The sequence below is a fragment of the Anas platyrhynchos genome, chromosome 9, assembly GCF_047663525.1.
Source record: "Anas platyrhynchos isolate ZD024472 breed Pekin duck chromosome 9, IASCAAS_PekinDuck_T2T, whole genome shotgun sequence".
NCBI classification, from domain to species: domain Eukaryota; kingdom Metazoa; phylum Chordata; class Aves; order Anseriformes; family Anatidae; genus Anas; species Anas platyrhynchos.
Genome location: NC_092595.1, coordinates 14,606,941 through 14,625,982, shown reverse-complemented (window position 1 = coordinate 14,625,982; position 19,042 = coordinate 14,606,941). Strand labels below are relative to the sequence as shown.

The following is a 19,042-nucleotide window of genomic DNA, read 5'->3' as shown; positions in this document are numbered from 1 at the left end:
GTAAATGACACATAAATTTATAGTTGAAAGCCTGACTAAAATAATTTTACACTTTTAACATCTGGATGGTACCTTTGTAATTTAATCAGTTGCAACAGTGTCCTCTTACCCTGTTATTCTGTTACCAAATCTCATTAATTTTCCATTCCCCAAAATTTCTCCTCCTTCTGTGGTGGATGATTCCAAATAGCCGAATTTCCAGAATAAAAAGATAAAGCAGTGTTTTTTATCACCTGGCTATAGCGGGCATTGCGCGGGAGCAGCAGAAGGTTATCAGCCATGAGGTTTGGTTTTGTTTTCTGAAATGGCAGAATGTTTATGCTAACATTACATTGTTTTGTTTCTAAATTTCAGGGGAAGGTCTCATTTAGAGGCGGTGAGGCAGGGCAAGCGTGGGTGTCCTTTGTTCTGTGTGTGGTGTACACGGCTCCCAAGGCCTGGAGGCCGGTGTTGAGGCTGTCTGAGCTTGCTGGGCACCATGAGGCCAGGAGTTGGAAGCAGCAGCACACTCGTGTCCAAAAACTCAAATGCAGCACTGGAAAGGCACTATTTGGTCTTCTCAGGGAAGAAAGGTCTTTGGGTAAACTCAAGGAAGATTGCTTACAAAGTGGGTAAAAATGTTTCTGTAACCAGAAAAAGAGGAGAGCACTTCTCACCGTGTTGGATCATGTCTGCTTACCTGCAGGTTTATTTTGGGGTTTCAGCATCAGAGGCTAGATCCAGTGGGATACCAAGCAACTTCTGGAATGAATGGTATTTGTGCCATGTGAATTCACCTGACTTGTGTTTCATACTCTTGGTTGCCTTCATGGGTAAACATAACTCATGAAAGCATGGATGAGAGAGATGAGCTAATTTCATATCGTTTTCTGTCCTTTTATTTCTGTACTCTTCTCCTTTGTTAAGGCACTAGATGCAGTCAGCTGTTCGTGTCAGGTAGACTATCAGTGCTGCTTCAGACTTCCAGTACTGCAGTTATCATACTTTCTCACTGGAGTTTTTTTTTTTTTTTCAAGTGATGCAGAGGTATTTTGAAGTGATACAGCCAGATTGCATGGTTCTAAAAACCACTGCCAGTCAATCTGTCTTCTAAGCAGCAATTTCTCTTCAATTTTTGTGAATTTTAGTAATGCAGAGTGATTTTCCCAACTTTTGCTTTATTTTTCAAACCCTCTTCTTTTAACCAAAAGGATTTGTTCTTTTCATTTGTACATTTAAATGACTTACTATATTACTAATTGTTTTAATACCTACCCTCTTTAAAAAAAAATCTACTGTTCCGAACTTAGAGAGTCAGTTACAGAACTGTTTGTACCTGTTTTACTGGGAAAACCGTAGTGTCTTCTGGAGCTCTGACTTTTCCAAATAAACAAGATCTGAGTGGCATGAATGCCTCAGGTGTGTTTAGCTAGAATATCAGTGTCATCGAAAACAAGTCAGAGTGGGGGAGGAAATGATTTTGTGAGGGGGTGGCAGGTTTCCCTTGGTGGTTTGTGATGGCCTGTGGCGCAGAGCATGGCCTGGCACCGCAGTTGGGTGCTGTGTACCCTCTGGATGTGCTGTGAAAGCTCCCTCTTTCCACCTTTGTACCACAGCTGCTTTCTGTCAGCATTGGTTTCATGGCGTTGCATGCAGCTGGCCTAGAGAATGGGCAAAGGGTTAGTGGGGAGGGCTCCATCGCAAGCAGCTCGACAGAGGCAATGTGGCGTGGTGCAGTGCTACGGTTGAGGGAGGCAGTCCCGCTCCAGACTCTTTTCTGTGGGGATAAAAGGTCAAAGCCCCTGCGTCAGCCAGTTTTGGCTGAGGGAGAGCAACAGTTGCTGGCTACACAGACGGATTGTTGCTGGTTCCTTGAAGGACATACATAGCTTGTGGCTGATCTTGTCCGCTCACATAGATAAGGTCGGGTAGAGATGGCCTCCAGAGGCCTCCAGCATTGCTGGCTGCCATTCTGTGGAACTTGTCTGTATGTACACTCTGTCTAGGGGGTGTTTGCTCATTACAGTAGCAAAGGTGGTCAATGCTAATGTGAAAAATCTTTTCTATAGTTTTTAAAGATGCCATATCCTATTTCTAATTTGCTATAAATTGCTTTGTCTTAATCCCATTGTATTTTTTTTTTCAGTCCAAATATTATGGCCAGGCTTTACTGACAGAAGTTTACAAGCATCTGAATTTGAATGAATCGGACTACTTTGGAATTGAGTTCCAGAACATCCAGTCATATTGGGTATGTAATGTTTCCTGACAAATTCATTACAATAAAAATTTTGAGTAGATGCAGTTGCTTAAGTGTCAGAAGTGCTGGAGTCTCCTGTAGGATACTCTTTGATTTAGTGTAAATCTACTTCACTCATCAGAACAATGTCAACTAATAAAGTAGAGGGGGAGAATCACATTCTCTATCTTGTTAAATTTCAAAAACATATAATGCAATTATGTAGCTGCTGATGTTTCTACTTTCAGAAACATAAATATAATCCTCCTTTCCTCTAAAAATTAGTAACTCAAAGTGTAGTCTGTGTAGCCCTTACAAAACCATATTAAAAGTGTAGTTTTGGCGGTGGTGACATTCATATTCAGTTAATTCAGACTTCAGTTAATTTCCCTGAAGAGTCATTATGTACCTCTCTGCAAGAGATATAAGCCCCAGCAGCTGTATAGGCCTGCATTCACTTTTAATCATGGTCTAGATAAATAATAAGATTCTGTAAGCATCCTAATTGCTTATCCTTGCAAAGAGGACAACTTAGCTTCTAAACTGAAAAGTGTTCTTAAAACGGGACCTTTGTTCTCTTTCTTTATTACGTTTTCTAGTTTTAGGTCTTATATGCAGAAAGTATGACTGAAATCATAGGGAATGCTAACAGCACTAATGCATGCTGCTTTTGAGCCAAGGGACTACAGCAAAGCTTGTTTAGTTTATTTTTCTTTTGCAAAGCTTCCAAAGCGTTTCTGGTAATAAGGTTCTTAAAATCCTCAGCTCTTGCAAGAGAAGTGACTGATAAGGACCTAACCTAGGCCATTGCTCTGTTACAATTTTTTTAATGTCTTTTTGTTTGGAGGGGGGTTAAAAAAAATAAAATAAATAAAATACTTCAGTACCCAGAATACATCATAATAGATTTATGGTTACTAGAGTGAAAACAGTTTTTCTTTATAAATCTGTTTGTTTAATAGAGAACAAAATTGTGGGAAATGAATAAAGAGTAAAAATACTTAAGTATCATTCTGTAGGGCAGGGATAGACAGAACATGGAAAGGAAAAAACTCCAGCCTTGCCACATCGCCCAGATCTTCTGTAATTCTGTACTTGGGCTTCTCTCTACTGTCGTGTTTTGGCATGGTTTCTGTGCACCACCTTAGCGTTGGTGATGTGCTTTTGCTGAAGTGACTCTTCGTTCTCTGTCCAAATGAGCTTTAAGCATGGATCAGTGATTTTTGTACTGATACATGATAAATGTAAATTCAAATGGAAAGTTTTTTTTTGTTTTTTTTTTAAGGCAAAGGAATTGCTGCATTGCTACAGTGAGGAAAAAATGCATATATATTAAGTACTGCTTAAATTGAATTTACTTTTGATGTTTTCTATTGTATTCAAATGAATGCCAGTTTGTAATTTTTTTTCTTTAATTTCAGATTTGGCTGGAGCCTATGAAACCTGTTATTAAACAAGTACGGAGTAAGTAGTTTTAAAAAAGGAAGTTTTTCTTAATTTGCATCTACTTTATGTGGGCTGCTTTCATAATTACTACTTGATTTACTGGTTATTCTTCCCTGAAAATTGTATTTGGTAGGGGTGATAATGGTTCCTGTTTGGGCATGCAAACCTGATGTTTTTAATATGTAGTATGTGGTGGGTGGAATGGAAAATTACTGAGCATATGATTCTTTCTCTGTGATAAATATCTAAATAGATTGGATCAGCTGGTCTTAAGTTAGTGAAACATAACATTTGGTGTTTGTGAGCTTTTCTAAGTTGTGTTGTCTTACAATGGAGAAAAGCAAAAAGGAATATTCTGGATTTTCAAATCCATTGTGATCGAGGAGGTAACATCTACAGTCGTGATCCTGTCTGAGAGATGATTGACTTTGACTTTGACAAAGACTGCAAAAGCTGCAATTGCCTTCTCCATTGTTCTGCCTTGCCAGGCAAAATTCAGAGCTTGTTAATATTCAGTGAATTTCAACATGGTGGGTATTCCCCTTCTTATTGTCAGAAATTCTCTGAAGGCTCCTCAGGAACAGCTTCGTTGAGAGGTAGTGATCTCTAACCATGTGCATGGAGAATGCCACAGTGTGGCTGAGGCTGGAGGCACCTCTGGGTCTATCTCATTCAACCCCTGCTCAGTGTTCATCCCCTCAGGGTCTATGGACACATGAATTTCCAATTTGCTCAAGTATTCCACAACCTGATCCCCTTCCACCAGGGTACGCCTGCCTTGCTCCAGCCTTTCCCCTGTCTCTGGGACCTGGGATTCTTGAAGGCCAGCCAGTCTTGCTGCTAAAGACTGAGGCAAAGCAGGCATTCAGCACCTTGGCCTTCTCATTGTCCTGTTTAGCCAGGTCTCCTGTTTCATTCAGCAAAGGGCCAACATTTCCTCTGATCTTCACTTTGTCACTAATGTAGAAGTCCTTCTTGCTGCTGTTGACATCCCTGACCACTTCAAATCTCCATTTCCCATTTAAAAAATATAATGTTGCCGTGTCATCTTTTTATATACTCCATGCAGTTAGGCTTTTTTGGGGGGTTTGTTTTTCCATAGCTGTCTACTGGAAGGAGTTATGTCTTAGTCAAGAGATCTGGTGGAACACAGGTCTGTGATACTACTTGGTTACTCCTGGATTCTGCTTTCTATTTATAAATAGGGGAAACTCAGCCTTAGACAATAGGCCAGTGGCCACAAGTTCACTCATAATACGTATATGGTCCTAAAATGGTCTGAGACTGTGGGGATATGCTAGAAATTATGGCTGCTTGGCTGTTTGGTGACCTGCCACCCAGATTATGTTGCCAGTGATCTTGAAAGTGGTCTTTAAAAAAAAATCTGTCATCTTAAGCAGTGGAGTCTGTCACATGCTCATGTTTTGAACCCAATTTTAAATTTCTATAGTTTTGGTAGGTCAGGAGAGAGCCCTTCTTCACCGCTAGTTGAATCCCCTCCTGGCTTTCTGCTGTTTTAAAAATTGAAATATGACTGTAGAGCACCTTGAAAATGTTTACAATTAAAAGGTTAATTCCAAAAATAGTGATTTAGGCTATTCCTTCATTGAATCCATTAGCAGACATATGATGGCATTAGGAGTATCTTTGTAAAGAAGAGTTTAAGCAGTACTGTTGAATAAAAAGCCTTCACAGTTTTGTTAAGGTTCTTGTTTGGTTGTTTTTTGTTTGTTTGGTTTGGTTTTAAATTTAATAATTTTGGGATTAGCTTTATAACTTTCTTTTTTAGCACAGCAGTATAAGAACGCTAGATGTTATCCGGGGCTTTTAAGTTAATACAGTTCAAACAGGTTACAGAGCTGATGGAGATCGCTGTGTAACTGTATGCACGTAGTTCTGAATCTCATGATTACTTTCAGCAGGAACGTACTCAGTTCTATTACAGAACCGTTGCAGTGTGTGAAGTGCTCCGGTTTATGGTCTCATGGGGGCAGTTACGTGTGCCTCTGGGGTTTGTATATCACAGAGACATCTCCACGGTGCCCGTTTGTAATGCTGCACGTACTCTGCTGCAGGTCAGACAATGACCAATTTGATAGTAGAAAAGGTTTTCCATGTTTTGATCCAAATTTAAATCACTATGTATGCATAATTTGCCCGGGATGGACAATTTACAGGGAAGGGGGTTTCGAATTTGTGACGCTGGGTTGCAGCAAGGATTCAGTTCACATGTCCAAGCCAAGAGGGAAAGAATGGTTTTGCATGCGGCTTTTCAGTGCGGCGCTGTGTGGCTTCCAGGTGTGCTCAGCATCGGCTCAGTGTTGCTCCAGGGGAAATAACTTGGCAGTTTTCCACAACTCTAGTGTCTAAATGTAATATTTTTGAAAGGTTTCCTCCAGATGTTTGGGAATATTAAGGGGGTTCTTGAAGCAATGAATCATTCCTCTGAGCAGCGGGGGGGGGGGGTAAAGGCTGTGAGCTGGAACCTTTTCTTGGCAGCCCCTTGTGCTGGTGCCTCCCCATCCCTCCTCCCTGGGGGCTTTCTGGCACGGCTGGTGCTCACAAGTACACATCAGAAATGCCTCAAGTGCAGCCTAGATGGAAATGTCTTTCTGAGTTTTCCTTTGCAATGAGTGTGGATGCAAACGCCTGCTTTCCTAATGGGCACACAGTATGGAGATGGCATTTGGGCACCATCTCTGAGGAGCTGCCAGTTTATAGAGTGTGGTCACTGTACCTCCAGGGTAATTTTTCCCTATTTTTTTGTTTGTTTGTTTGCTTTTAGATTTGGCTTCTTACAGTACGTTCTGCATCTTGGTAAAGACTGGTCCGGTGTTTCCTTGCACTACACTAAAAGTCTTTTCCTAGTTTCATTTCCAGCCTCTGTTTCTAGATACCATGCTCTAATTAGGGTTCAGTGGTTTAGTTTTTTCATTCACCAAACCTCTGGTAACTCAGGCCGAGCTGGCTGTGGTAGTCTGAAAGTTAGTTCTCCAAGGAAGGAAGCAAAATTCATTGTCCCTCTGCTAACAAATGAGAGGATGGACGTGTTAAAATCCTATGGAGAATCGTACATCTCCCTTCTTGGTGGCAACTGAGAACGCGAGAGCAGGAGAAAACTGATTTATCTCAAAAAAAAACGATTTCTCTCAAGTCGTCAGGGGGAAGAAGGCAGGAGGCCTGTAGAGTTCCCTAAGAATTTCCTGGTCTTCGAATTTATTGGGATTTGTTTCCTTGCAGTCCCACTGGTACTGCTTTGTGGCACAGATCTGTGTGAATGAGAAATGGGCTCGCTGTTCCCTGGAGCAGCTGGCCCAGGGCTGAAGCCCAGCAGCAGGGCCTGGGCCACGTCCCACAGTCCCTGGTGGGTTGGTGCAGGCAATCTGTTCACAGATGTCCTACTGCTGGGACTGACTGCGAAACACTAAAAACTTTCTGCTTTAAAAGCAGACAAACGAGCAGAACAGCGGTGTCTACTAAGAGCCAAGTGAATGGCTGGGGTACTGTCTAACAATCCTCCAAAAATACTGGCGTGAGGCTGAGGCTGTTCACGGGAGCTGGTCACAGTGGGGTTTTCTTGCTGCAAAGCACTTTGTGGAGCTGCACTCCAGGGGGGCAGCTTGCCTTGCCTTGGGCTTGCTGATCCCATCCTGATGTTTCCTCCTGGGTCAGCCCAGGGTCCAGGTGAAGAATAGCTGCTGCAGCTGAGAAAGGCAATTCCAGTTATCTCAGATTCTGTTTAGATTTAAATCTAAATTATTTTTTCCGTGTTGCCTAGCTTGATGAGTTCAATGGCAAAAAAGGGCTGAAGTGGGCTTTAAGGGGCATGCTGGCAGTGGGCTGCAAATGCCTGTTGGTCCCTGTGGGGAGCCTGCTGTGTCCAGCTGCGCTCTTGGGTTCCCCTCCTGGGCAGCAGGGAGCTGTGCAACGCGGCTGCTCCGTCCTCCCATTCTGAGAATGTCCTGCAGGATCATCAGTGATGCTTTTGAAAATGGCCAAGTAGCTGTTCTGTAGTCCTCATGTTGCACAAAATAATTTTACTTTGCATCTATAATACTTCCAGGGCATTGAACATAGTTTTAAAAGGAGCCTTTTTGCTGTACCTGTATTGATATGGATTATCTACACCCCATAGGACCACCATGGCAAGCTGAAAGCTGGCTAGACTTTGTGTTGTATTTCTGTGGATGTTGGAAAGCATAATATACATGCGCTTACAAAGTTAAATATATTTCAAAGTTAGATATATTTTTTTTGTGAAATGTCTAACTTTTCTTATAGGACCAAAGACTACAATGCTTCGTCTAGCTGTAAAGTTTTTCCCACCAGACCCGGGTCAGTTGCAAGAGGAATATACGAGGTAAAGTATTTTCTGAAGAATTGGGTTTGCATTATCTACTGGAATAAAAGTAAGGTAAGAATAGGAGGTCATTGCATCTGTTTCCAAGCAAAAGAGATCAGGTATCAAAAGAGACAAGGTACAGGGGAAAACCATATGTATAAACAGGACCTATATAAAATAATCAGTACATGTTTTAATAAATGATTTATCATTTAAACTGCAGAAGTCCACGTTTTAAGTATTCTGCAACTAGCAAAGATGCTTTACTGTTCAGACTTATTACTGGTGCTTATAATGGGTTACTTTTGCCAGTTGCTAACTTTGGGTGAACCTTTGGTAAATTAAGGAGACCCAACTACTCACTAGCACCAGTGAATGTGGTTTGAAATCTGTGCTTGTTAAATGGACTTTTTTTTTTTTTTAATGTTTAGAGAGCATCTTTAATGCGTTTTCCAGATTTACTATGTTTGTTTGAAATTCTTTTTATAGATTCATAAAGGTTCCTTATTGTCATCCTTCAGATATACTTAAGACCAAACAAGGATGATAACTCCTGTGATGCACATGCCTCTTGTAATGATTGATGTTACCTAAGTGTCTCCTTTACTCCCAGTTTTCTTATCTTAATTACTGTTACTTATAGGAATTCCCTTAAGAGTATACCTTTTTGGAGCAGGAACTGTGTTTTTTCTCTACTTATGTAGCATTTATTGTGGAATTCTGGTCTGAGCTTAGAGCAACAAGGTATTTCATAATGCCATTAAGGATACAGACACTTTATGGTAGCTGTATTGAAGAAGCCAATATTGCACAGTCAGATACGCAGAATGCAGAGTGTATGGTATAGGATAGTCTGTAGTACCTTCTTATGCTACTTTAAAAAAAAAAAAAAGCTTTCAAAATGTATACGTTTTATTATATTTTTGCCTTGAGAATCTAATGCATAATTATTTTAAAATCAGTTTTGATTAAAAAAAATCTTTTGCTCTGTTTAAGAGATTTTAAATATTTGTAAAGTCTTTAAAATTATTTTTAATAGTTGAATAGTTCGTTAAAGAATATTGATCAGTATATTAGTTTAGGTTTATAATAATAAGATATTGCCTATTTACTGCTGTCTGTTTATGCACTTTCTTCCAAGTAAAAAAGAAAAGCACAAAAGACTGGCCAACATTATATTCATTTAAAAAAAGTTTAGATTCTAAGTTAGTCCTTATCACTGCACTTTTGATCCTGCCATGTTCTTCTTCTTTCCCTGCATTTTTTCAAATAAACCTATTCCTCTTTAACCAGTGTTTTGGAAAATACTTTAGTAAATTATCATAGTGCATAAGAAAAGTCAGTGTAATTTCTTACTGTCTTTATAGACTGCTGACATTATTGTCCTGGAAAATGCAATCACTGAGTAAATGAATTGTGAGCAAAAAATATTTTTCCTAACAAGGCACTAGGATCAGTACTGTTGTCTCAGCTCCCTTCTAATAGATAAAATCACTTTAAGTCTTCCTTAAGTTTCTTTCCAGCTAAAATTTACAGCTGCTGTTACGTCAAAACTCAAGCTGGTTAAAGAGTGTGGTTTTCCTTCTGCTTCCTTGTTCCACTTACACTGATAAATTGCACCGCGCAGCTGGATTAGTCATGGGTTTAGTTTTATTTGGATGTCCTTCATAGCAAGGCTTCCGTTTTATGTTGTTTTTTTGGAGAGCAGGAGAATTAGTAGATGCTCTTTTTTTCTTTCTTTTTAAATACTGTTCAATTGTTTTAAAATTCTTTCACGTGTCAAGGTTGTATTTCTTACTCTCTTTTCAGGTATCTGTTTGCATTGCAAATCAAGAGGGACTTGGCAGAAGAACGACTAACCTGCAGTGACAATACAGCAGCTCTTCTCATCTCTCATCTCTTGCAATGTTAGTATTGCCACTGTGGTGGCATCAGCTGATGTTGCTATTGCTAAGTTGAATTTAATAGCATACAGAAGTTTTTGCCTGCACTCTGATAACTAGAAGGGTCTTTTGTCTTGCAGTGTTTCTTTTCCATACATGCAGTAAACCTGCTTGTTTTGAACAGTGGGATTACAGTCAGGGCTAGCTAGTTCCTGGTGTGGGGAGCAGCTGCTATTTATGTACAAGATAACTTTGGCTTCGAGGAGATTGTACAAAACCAAAACCCCTGCATGTTGTCTTGCTCTGGCTCTGCAAATGGGATCACTGTCAGACAGCTGTTCTTGTCTCCCTCAGTGCTTCCTGAAGTTAGTTTCTAAATTTTCCAGTGGCTGGAAGGTGATGAGCATACAGAGATTGGGCTGATGTTTCAGAAATAAAACTAGAAATGTAAGAGAACAAGTTCAACACTAGAGTTGTCAGCAGCTTTTTTCTTTGGAGGGAGTGGAAGTGGAAATTGGAAGCAATTGATTTGGGAGCTCTCCATGTTTCTGCTTACTCAGTCTGTAAGCAGCTAAAGAGCTAAAAATGTGTCCTTTAAGTCAAGCAGGTTGAAAGACTGATTGGTTTCGAGACCAAATGAGTTCAGCTTAGCCTGCACTCTCAAGCAGCAGCCAAACCTGTAATATGAGCTGCAGAAATGGGGTTTTGTGCCTCCTTGCTTACTTGACACAAAAGCTTTTAAATTATACCTTTTCATATGTGCACTACGTAGTAGTTACTAGTTCTCTACTCCTAATTAGTTTATTAAAGCATAACTATAATAATATTAGTTAGTTATCTTTTGGAAGACCAAAACTGTATTATGTATGTGGTTAGCGAGTGGCACAATTAAAATTTGCTAATGATTTGTCAAAACTTTGCAAAAGTTTTAGGAACAATTCCAGGGCAGCATGTTGCTGTGGAGCAGATCTCAGTGTCCAGCCTTGCTTATCTTGGTCTTACCCTACTAGAAAAGTAGAAACAAGAAGGAAAATGATTATTTTTAACATAAAATTATTTTATAGAAGTACCTTTCGTTTTTGTTGTTGTTTTGTATGCTGGGTTGATTTTAAACAGGATATTGCCATGTTCTGTTAAAGAACAGCTGCGTTGGATGAGATTTTTAGTTCATGTAGTCCACTCTCCTTTCTCTGACAGTAGTTAATAGCAGATGCTCTGGGGAAGACATGGGAAACAGAACAAGCATCTGGTGATACTTCCATTACTGCATCCATCCAACATTCTTTGCATGTGACCTTTCAAAGTCAGATTGACTCCGTATCTCTGTTTCCCTTACCGAACTTTGCTTTGTTGTATTTCTCAAATTAGTTTTTGAATTTGCTTATATTTTTGGCGCCCTCCCGTGAAAATGAGCTTCACAGCTTAATTTTTCAGGTTGCACAGGAAAACTTTTTTCTTTTTTCTTTTTTCTTTATTTTTTTACTTTTCCAGCAATTATGAATTTACCAAATAAAATTAAAATGCAACATTTTATGAAATTTATTCATATATATATATATATATATTTTTTTTTTTTCATTGAAATTGTAGTTTTATATACATCTGCTCTAAGTCCTGTGTGCCTAATGCTATTCTTTTCCAAGTAAATGACTTCTGGTCTCTTTCATGTTTTATTAGATGGAAGCTGTTCCATACTTTTAAATCTTTTTTTCTTTTCTGCAAATCTCTTCCTAAATCTACCAGGTCATTTCTGAAAAGTGTGGATATGTGAAGAGGAGGCCAAAAATCCAGATGTAGGCACTGTCTTACATCTTTTATACATCAGTTACATCAGTTTATAGAGAGACACAAGACTGCTTTCCTTCTTGCTGTGTGTTAAATTTTAGGAACGGTCCAAAATTAAATTTAATTTAATAAATCCTACCAAGTAGGATTATCCATAACTATTGTTATGTATATTAAAAACAAAACAAAAACAAAACAAACAAAAAAAAAAAAAACACAAAAAAAAACGCAGGTGTGGTGTGAGGCATTTGCAAAGAAGGCATGTTTAGACAACTGAGTTTTTCTGAGAGTCCCTGACTTTAAACAAGTCTGTTTTTCAAGCAATGTTCAAGTGCTGCTGTAACCTCCAGAAAGTCTGGTTGCGGTAGATGTGTCCGTTTTGTAAAGTGAAGCTGGATACAAAGTGTAATACACAAACTGGAAATGCTGAAAGGAAAATATAGTCCAGCTCTTGGGGGTCTCTCCCAGGTCCTTATGAAGTATTTTCTGTCCTTGTTCCTTTTCCATTGCTTCTTTGTATTTTAACATTGTTTTATTTTCTGTAATAGCTGAAATAGGGGATTTCGATGAATCAGAGGATCGGGAACACCTAAAAACAAACCAGTATTTGCCAAACCAGGAAAGAATCCAAGGGAAGATCTTGGAGTTCCACAGGAAGCATGTGTAAGTGAGGGGCACCAGGGACATGGAGCTGGGGAGCTGGCACACTGGCTTGCTGGAGAAAGAGTACTCTGTGTGATAGGATGGCGTTAAAATGCATGTGTTGAACACCAGTTATCTAATTAGAAAGGATGGATGTCGCAATAGGTACTATTGATTCTTTTTAAATTAGCAGCTTTAACATGTTTTAGTCTGTTTTATGTGTGAATATAGCGATGAAGCTATTTAAACTGGGAGAACAAGACAGTTTGTCTGAGGGCTGTCTACAGGTTTGTGTGTGCTGAGTTTCCCATACACATGTGGCTTAAATTAAAGGCTTATGGCAAGAGGAAAGCCACAATGAGAGCGTTGTTTAAACTTCTACACTTTTCCAAATCCACTGGACATTTGGTAGAATAGTGGGCATTTATAAGAGGACAGGTGATAGCAAAAGTGAATGTTTTTTGTTACACAAATTAAATGTGTATTAATTGTAGTATGGCTATGAGAGCGGGAAAGATAGGAGAAGAGGCCATAGTTGTTGGGCAAAAGCTTTTCTCAAGTAATATTACAGTGTACTTTTATTAAAACGGCAAAGAAACCTATCACGAGCTTGTAATAATGGTTTGTAATTCTTCAGAATTTCAGGTTTGCAAAGGTTAAGTTTAACTTGCCAAGTACGTGTGTCTTGCTTTTGTCTAATTAGAAATAGATTACATTGTACTCTTTAAAGCATGAAGAAAATGGAGAAGGATAGAGGAGGTAGGGGAGAAATAACTTTCATCAGAATTTATGCAATACCTGATATAGCAGTCAAAGTATTTTTGAAATAATTAAAGTGTATTAGGGACAAAGGAGTTATTCACCACAAATATAAAATTAATTTGAAGACAGTCAGGAACTGCAAAAATGAATGCTTCATTATTAGAAATGTCCACTTCTCCCACATCGCATGTGTACAATACAGGTAGGTCATATGTCTTCAGTCTTGTTTAGCTGGTCTTAAAATTTGAAGATATACTTAGTCAAGTATTTTGAGAAGTAAAATGATTTGGAGTATAAGGGAGACATGGTGCTGATGAAAGAAAAGTCCACCAGTGAAGAGGTTCCGTTGCAACCAAAATCAGTGTTTGCACTTCATGACCTAGATTTGCTACAACTATGTTCTTCTTAATCTTTTTAGGCATGCAGTGCTAACATTGATAAGAAATTTCAGACTATTACCTGTCGTGACTGGTCTTCTAACCTCACTCATGCAGTTCTCAGAGTTGACAGGGTAAATACTGAGGTGTTTAATAAAATGGTGATAGAAGCTTGATTTCACCTGATAGGTCTGTCTTTTCTGTAATTTTTGAGATCTTGTGTATTAGGATTTAGCAATTTGAAGTGCTTTTATAAGGTATAAATATCAACACATGCGATTTAATGCTCGTGGTTATGAATCATAATCAAAATAAATTATTAGAAACTTTAATTTTCCTTTCACTCTGCTTAGGTACACTTGGGGATTGTTGCTGACAGACTTTTAAGACAGAACAAGGCAGTTTTTCAGGGCAGAGCCTGTATTTAAGGTTAAGATACATTGCATAATATTAAAAAAGCAGTTCCTGGCAATTTTAGTAATTAATTGCAGTTGTAGATTTCTGATTATCAATACATATGGAATTTCAGCTTTGTTGAATCTTGATGAAGTAAGATATTTGTTAGTTGTTTTCTGCTTTTGAACCTTTGAGGTGTGGGTGGGAATTATTAAGGAACAAACTGAATGTAATTCTAAAGTAATTTGAAGTACTTTTTGAAGGAAATTAAAATGTGTGCTAGGACTCATGGGAAAAGGTAGTTGGGGGAGGAAAATCATTTACTGCACAGAAATATTTCGTTATTTCTCATGTCAAGAGAGAAGTGCTGAAACAAGTCAGCAAATAGATTCAAAGCAAACTAAAAGAAAACAAGGAACATCCTTTTCTTACAACTCATAATGACCTTGTAGAACTTACTGCTGCAAGATGTTGTGAAGCTACAAATAGGTTCAAGGAGGGCTTTGATAATGTTGTGTGTTATAGGCTGAAGGCTTTCAAATTAGAGATGAAATAAGTGAGATTTTAGTTTTGGGATAAATAGACCATAAACAGTCTTTGATTGGTCGTGTGGCTGGATCTGATTGAATTGCTTCTGCTTGATTGCAATTTTGTTTTGCTTTTCTTGACAGAAAGGCAGTGTCTGTCCTAAGTCAGGGATGGGTATTTTTTTTAATTAACCTTGGGCTTTTCTTCTTTTTTCTTTTCTTTTCCCCTCCCCAAACCAGCTATTTTTTATCATTCTATACAATAAAGGAAATTTTATAGTTTCGTGTAAGAGGAAAAAGAGGAAAGTTAAAGCGAAAAGATTTCTTGCTTCATAAGTGTACTTTTCATTACTTTAATAAGTGTGTCTAACATAACCATATTGTTGAAATGATGGCAAACCTTCCTTTAAAACCATGTTTTTAGAAGCATGCATTCAAAGCATTTCAGATTATAAGCATTTAGGTTAGAAAATGTTAGTCAAATGTCAGTGATACCTGAGTAGCGTCAAGGCATGCTTTAAATCTCCTTGCTTCTTTGGAAAATTTTTCTTAACACAGATTTAATTTTGGAAGCATTGCGATCCTAAAAATAGCCAGGACTTCCTTACGCGTCTCCTCTCTCTTTCCTTACCCAGTGAGTATTGGCCACCCTTTTCCATTTTTAGTAAGAGTTGTGAAGGTCCCACACTTCCTCAGAGTTTGCACATATTTTTCCACATTTCCACATTACAAGGAGCAAGTGGAAGCATGGACCTTATCCATTTGTCTCCTTCCTGCCAATGTGAAGTTCTGCTAAATGAGCAAAATCTCTCTTCTCTTTTTTATCACACCTTTTGCTTTTTTTGTTTTGTTTTGGGGTTTTCTTTTCACTCTTTGTTTCCTTCATTTCACCTTATTTCCCCCCCTGGTTATCTTCGTCAGACTGCTGTTTTCTTCTGCTAATGATTACTTTTGAAAGAGACATCTCCTAAGTTTAGCCTCCAGAAAAGGGAACCCATTTCTGATGAGATGGCTTATCTCCAGATCACTGCTGCATCATCTCATCTCTTTCTGTGTCTCTGCTCTGCAGCCCTTACTTAATTTTAAACACTCTTACTCATATGCCAGTGTGCTGTCGTTTTCTGTGCAAAACCCATCTGCGAGCGTCGATCTGGCTTTCTCAGGCTGGAGTCACAGCAGGATTCCTTCTGGCACCCTACGTGAGTTGTGAACATGGGAGGATACATATGGCTTTGCAGGGGGTGCTTCATCTCTGTGGATGGCACTGTGGTGTGTCTCCTCACATTAGAAAGTTGTGTTTTGATGTCACATAGCTTCACCGTAACGATTAGGACCGACAGAGAAGGAATACAACAGAGCCTTCTGTTCTGTATCAGAAGAAGGGCAAATCTGTTGAGGAGGTTGTATTCAGAAAGATGGGATTCTAAGCTTATCTTCTATTAAAGATGCTTTTTTAATTTATTTTTCAAATACTTATTTTTTACTTTCAGAAATATGAAAACATGGGTTTTATATTTAACTTTGCAGTAAACAAGATGAGTTGTATTTTTGGTACAGCATGTTACTTATTTGCTTTGGCGAGAGTCTGAATTAACTCGACCTACTTTACTTGTATGGTATGTTTATGCTCTGAAGATGCTGTGTTAGTGGTTGTACAGTTAAATCCAGGTGTCCCAAACACTCAAAATCTAATGCTTTCTGCCTTCCTGCAAGTAATGAAAGTAGAGTGCTTGCTGGGAGGTGATTTAGTCCAGAATTAAACATCAGAGAGTGGATACCTGAAGAGAAGTGTAGATTCTGTTTTGCTTGATGGATTTCTCTTTTAACATAATATGCTTGCCTTCAAATGGCTCTGATTTTTGTGTGTATGTGTCAGGAAAGAAACAGAAGATTTGTTAGATTTATATCTACTTCCGTTTGCTGTTAACCCTCGTGTACTTTCACAACATGTTAGCCTGGTTGTCTGTGATTTAAATTATTTAGAAACCAGGATGATCATAAATTGTAAATTAGAAAACTGTAATTTTAGATTGCTTCATAGCCTAAACGATCTGTGAAAATACAGCATTTTGATTATGTGATCTTTAAAATTCTGTATTAATCACTGATTTTTAAAAGCTCTCTACATCACAGAACATTTAGCAGCATGATTTGAAGCAATTGTCCTGATTGCCACATGAATATTGTAACACTTCACAAATATTTGTCTAGATGAGTGTGTAAGGAACCTTTGTATTAAAACCTATTGCACTGACAGCAGTTTTTGCTGGAGAATACTTGTAAAAGGTAGTCTGTTGTCCATTGACCTGGGGAAGACTAAGCAGATTTATCTGCTTAATGGATGAACAAAATTAGACCAGATTGTTTTCAGGCTGGTCTGTACAGCTTAGTCTCCAGCAAACATCTAAGGGTAATTACTCTGAAACTGCTCCTCATTTGTAAACGTTTGTTGTGCAGTGAGAGCTGCTTGGCATCGCTCCTAGCTTTCCCCACTCCAGACTCTTCCTTGTTTGGTAGGTACGGGCAGGTTTTGTGTATGAGGACACCCTTTAAAAATTCTTTATTGTTCCTGAGATGCACCGTGCTCTTGCTTGTATCTGATGGATTAGAACATAAAACACAGGCATTCTGCATCAGTTACACTGGGCAGTTCTTCAACATTTTTAATAACATACTTTCACATTTTCTGGTTGCTATTTATACTGTTTTTTTGCTTCCCTTCCAGCCTCAGCAACCTTAGCATCCTCTCTAAAGACAAAGCATGGCATTCATTCTTAACGCAGCTCTATTCAGAAGAATTATACCAGGAATTAGTGTGGGTGGTAGCACAGTGTGCCTAGAGTGGAATTCAAGAAGCTGTGGCCAAAATTAATATTTATGATCTAACTTTTTTGTCTTGTCTTGTATGTTTAATAAACAGAAAGCATGTTACTGCAGCTATTTTGACACCATTAAGGAATCTGGAAGAAATGCTAGTAATGCTTAAAGCCGGTATAAAAATGCTTTATTACAGCATTACCCATTCCAGTAAGGGAAAGAGAAATCTGCTTTACCAGTTTAAGCTCCTAGACATAACTAGCATATGTGGTGTTAATACTGCTTGAAATACTACTCCACTGCTCTTTATGGAGTTTGGTTGGCATCTATTTTTCCATTTGAAACTGGAATTTTGTTCCTTTGTGCTTTACAGTTCTCTACAATTGCTTTATACATACATGGTCATATAATTTTGACATTGGGATAAGGTTGGAATTTGCAAAGTCAGGAATTTCACTGAATCCTTGCTTTCTCCAGTCAGAGTGGGGAAAAAATGAAAAGAAAACAAAATGGATTTCCTGTTGTAGTGTTTTTGATTTTTTTTTTCCTCCAGAATGAATAAGGCAATGGAAAACTGTTGAAATCATATCGTCAAGTGTATGTGCTTTCAGGCTTACTTTTCTCAGTGCCCTTTTATGTATGTGTGTGCTTTAGACTAAGGAGTATTTTATACTAGGAATCAAGGAAGCATTATTTCTTCTAACCCCCATTTAAAAAATGTTATAACAAGTAAGTTTCTTGACTGTCTCTGAGTTTGAGACATGAATTTCTCACATGCAGTTAATATAAATATTGTAGTCACTCCTGTTTTACTACATTGAAACGTTAATAACCATTTACTTCAACATTCTCCATTTGTATTTAAAAGAAAGCGGTTTAATCTAAAAGATGGCTATAGATAGGTAGAAGGAGAATGTGTAGGAAGGCAAGCCAGGGTAGCAGCAAAATTATTTGGAACTGATGTGTTGGTTGGTATTACGTGGTACACAAAAATAGATCATGGGATAAATGGTTTGTCATCTGTTTTAATGAGCTGGAAGACATTTATGCAAGGAAGGCAAGTCCTTGGAAACGGGATTTTAAAAACTTGTCTTTGACCGTGTGTGCAGGAATCTAACCTGGTTTCTGCCCTAATTGGTCCTAAATAGAATAATCATCGGTTTTTACTCCCATGTCTCCCTTGTGGCATTACATTTATCCTAGCAAACTTGTGTGCTGCAGGGACAGTTCCACCAGTGCACGAGCGTCGATGGCTGCTGTAGCTCTAGCTCGTGCTTGGAAGTAATGTAATTTGGTATTTCTCATCATTTTCAGCAGGGAGACGGTGATGTCCCGCATATGGCTGCAGCTGATGCAGTCCTGCCAACCAGTGCCCCAGCAGCAGCTGTGCTGCTTGTGGTGCTGCGGTGTTGGTGCTGGAGAAGGCCTTCAGCCTCACTGTCACAGCCTGTTCTCCTGGACCATGTTTATGCCCCAAATTGGCCTGCAGCATTGTCTTGCCAGGCTTTTAGTTTAGGGACTGCCATAGGCAGTCAGTGAGCCAACAAGCTTCTGTTTGCATCAAGGACTTTCTTATTTTGCAGCTTAATGGGAGTACTTTGTACAGCAAGAGCTCCTTAATCTCCACAGCAGCCTCTGTTTCCTCTCCGAGTATCCCAAAACTCCAGTCTGGACCCACCCAGAATGATTCAAGCAGTTTTGAATCATAAGGAAAACGCCTCACCAATATAAGAACTGGTATTTCAGTGGGTGCTTTTAAGAGCTACATTTTGGGGTGGTCCATATTTTGGTGTCCTGGCCCTCACAATTACTGTCTCTGTGGCTTGAGAGCCCTGCCCCACCTGTGT

The 19,042-nt window shown here is 38.9% G+C and overlaps 1 protein-coding gene across 7 annotated transcripts in view; it reads left to right on the top strand.

Moving 5' to 3' along the window:
* The window catches only part of FARP2 (FERM, ARH/RhoGEF and pleckstrin domain protein 2), a 71,785-nt gene that overhangs the window by 19,762 nt on the left and 32,981 nt on the right, over positions 1 to 19,042 (top strand). For all 7 annotated transcript variants that reach the window (XR_011811502.1, XR_011811503.1, XM_072042653.1 and 4 more), the window contains exons 3-7: positions 2,126 to 2,230; positions 3,640 to 3,682; positions 7,946 to 8,024; positions 9,816 to 9,913; positions 12,223 to 12,337. Coding sequence is in view for 5 of the 7 variants with exons in the window: in XM_072042653.1 (XP_071898754.1) it covers positions 2,126 to 2,230; positions 3,640 to 3,682; positions 7,946 to 8,024; positions 9,816 to 9,913; positions 12,223 to 12,337 (440 nt within the window). In the remaining 2 variants the exon portion in view is untranslated. The remainder of the gene's footprint in view (positions 1 to 2,125; positions 2,231 to 3,639; positions 3,683 to 7,945; positions 8,025 to 9,815; positions 9,914 to 12,222; positions 12,338 to 19,042) is intronic.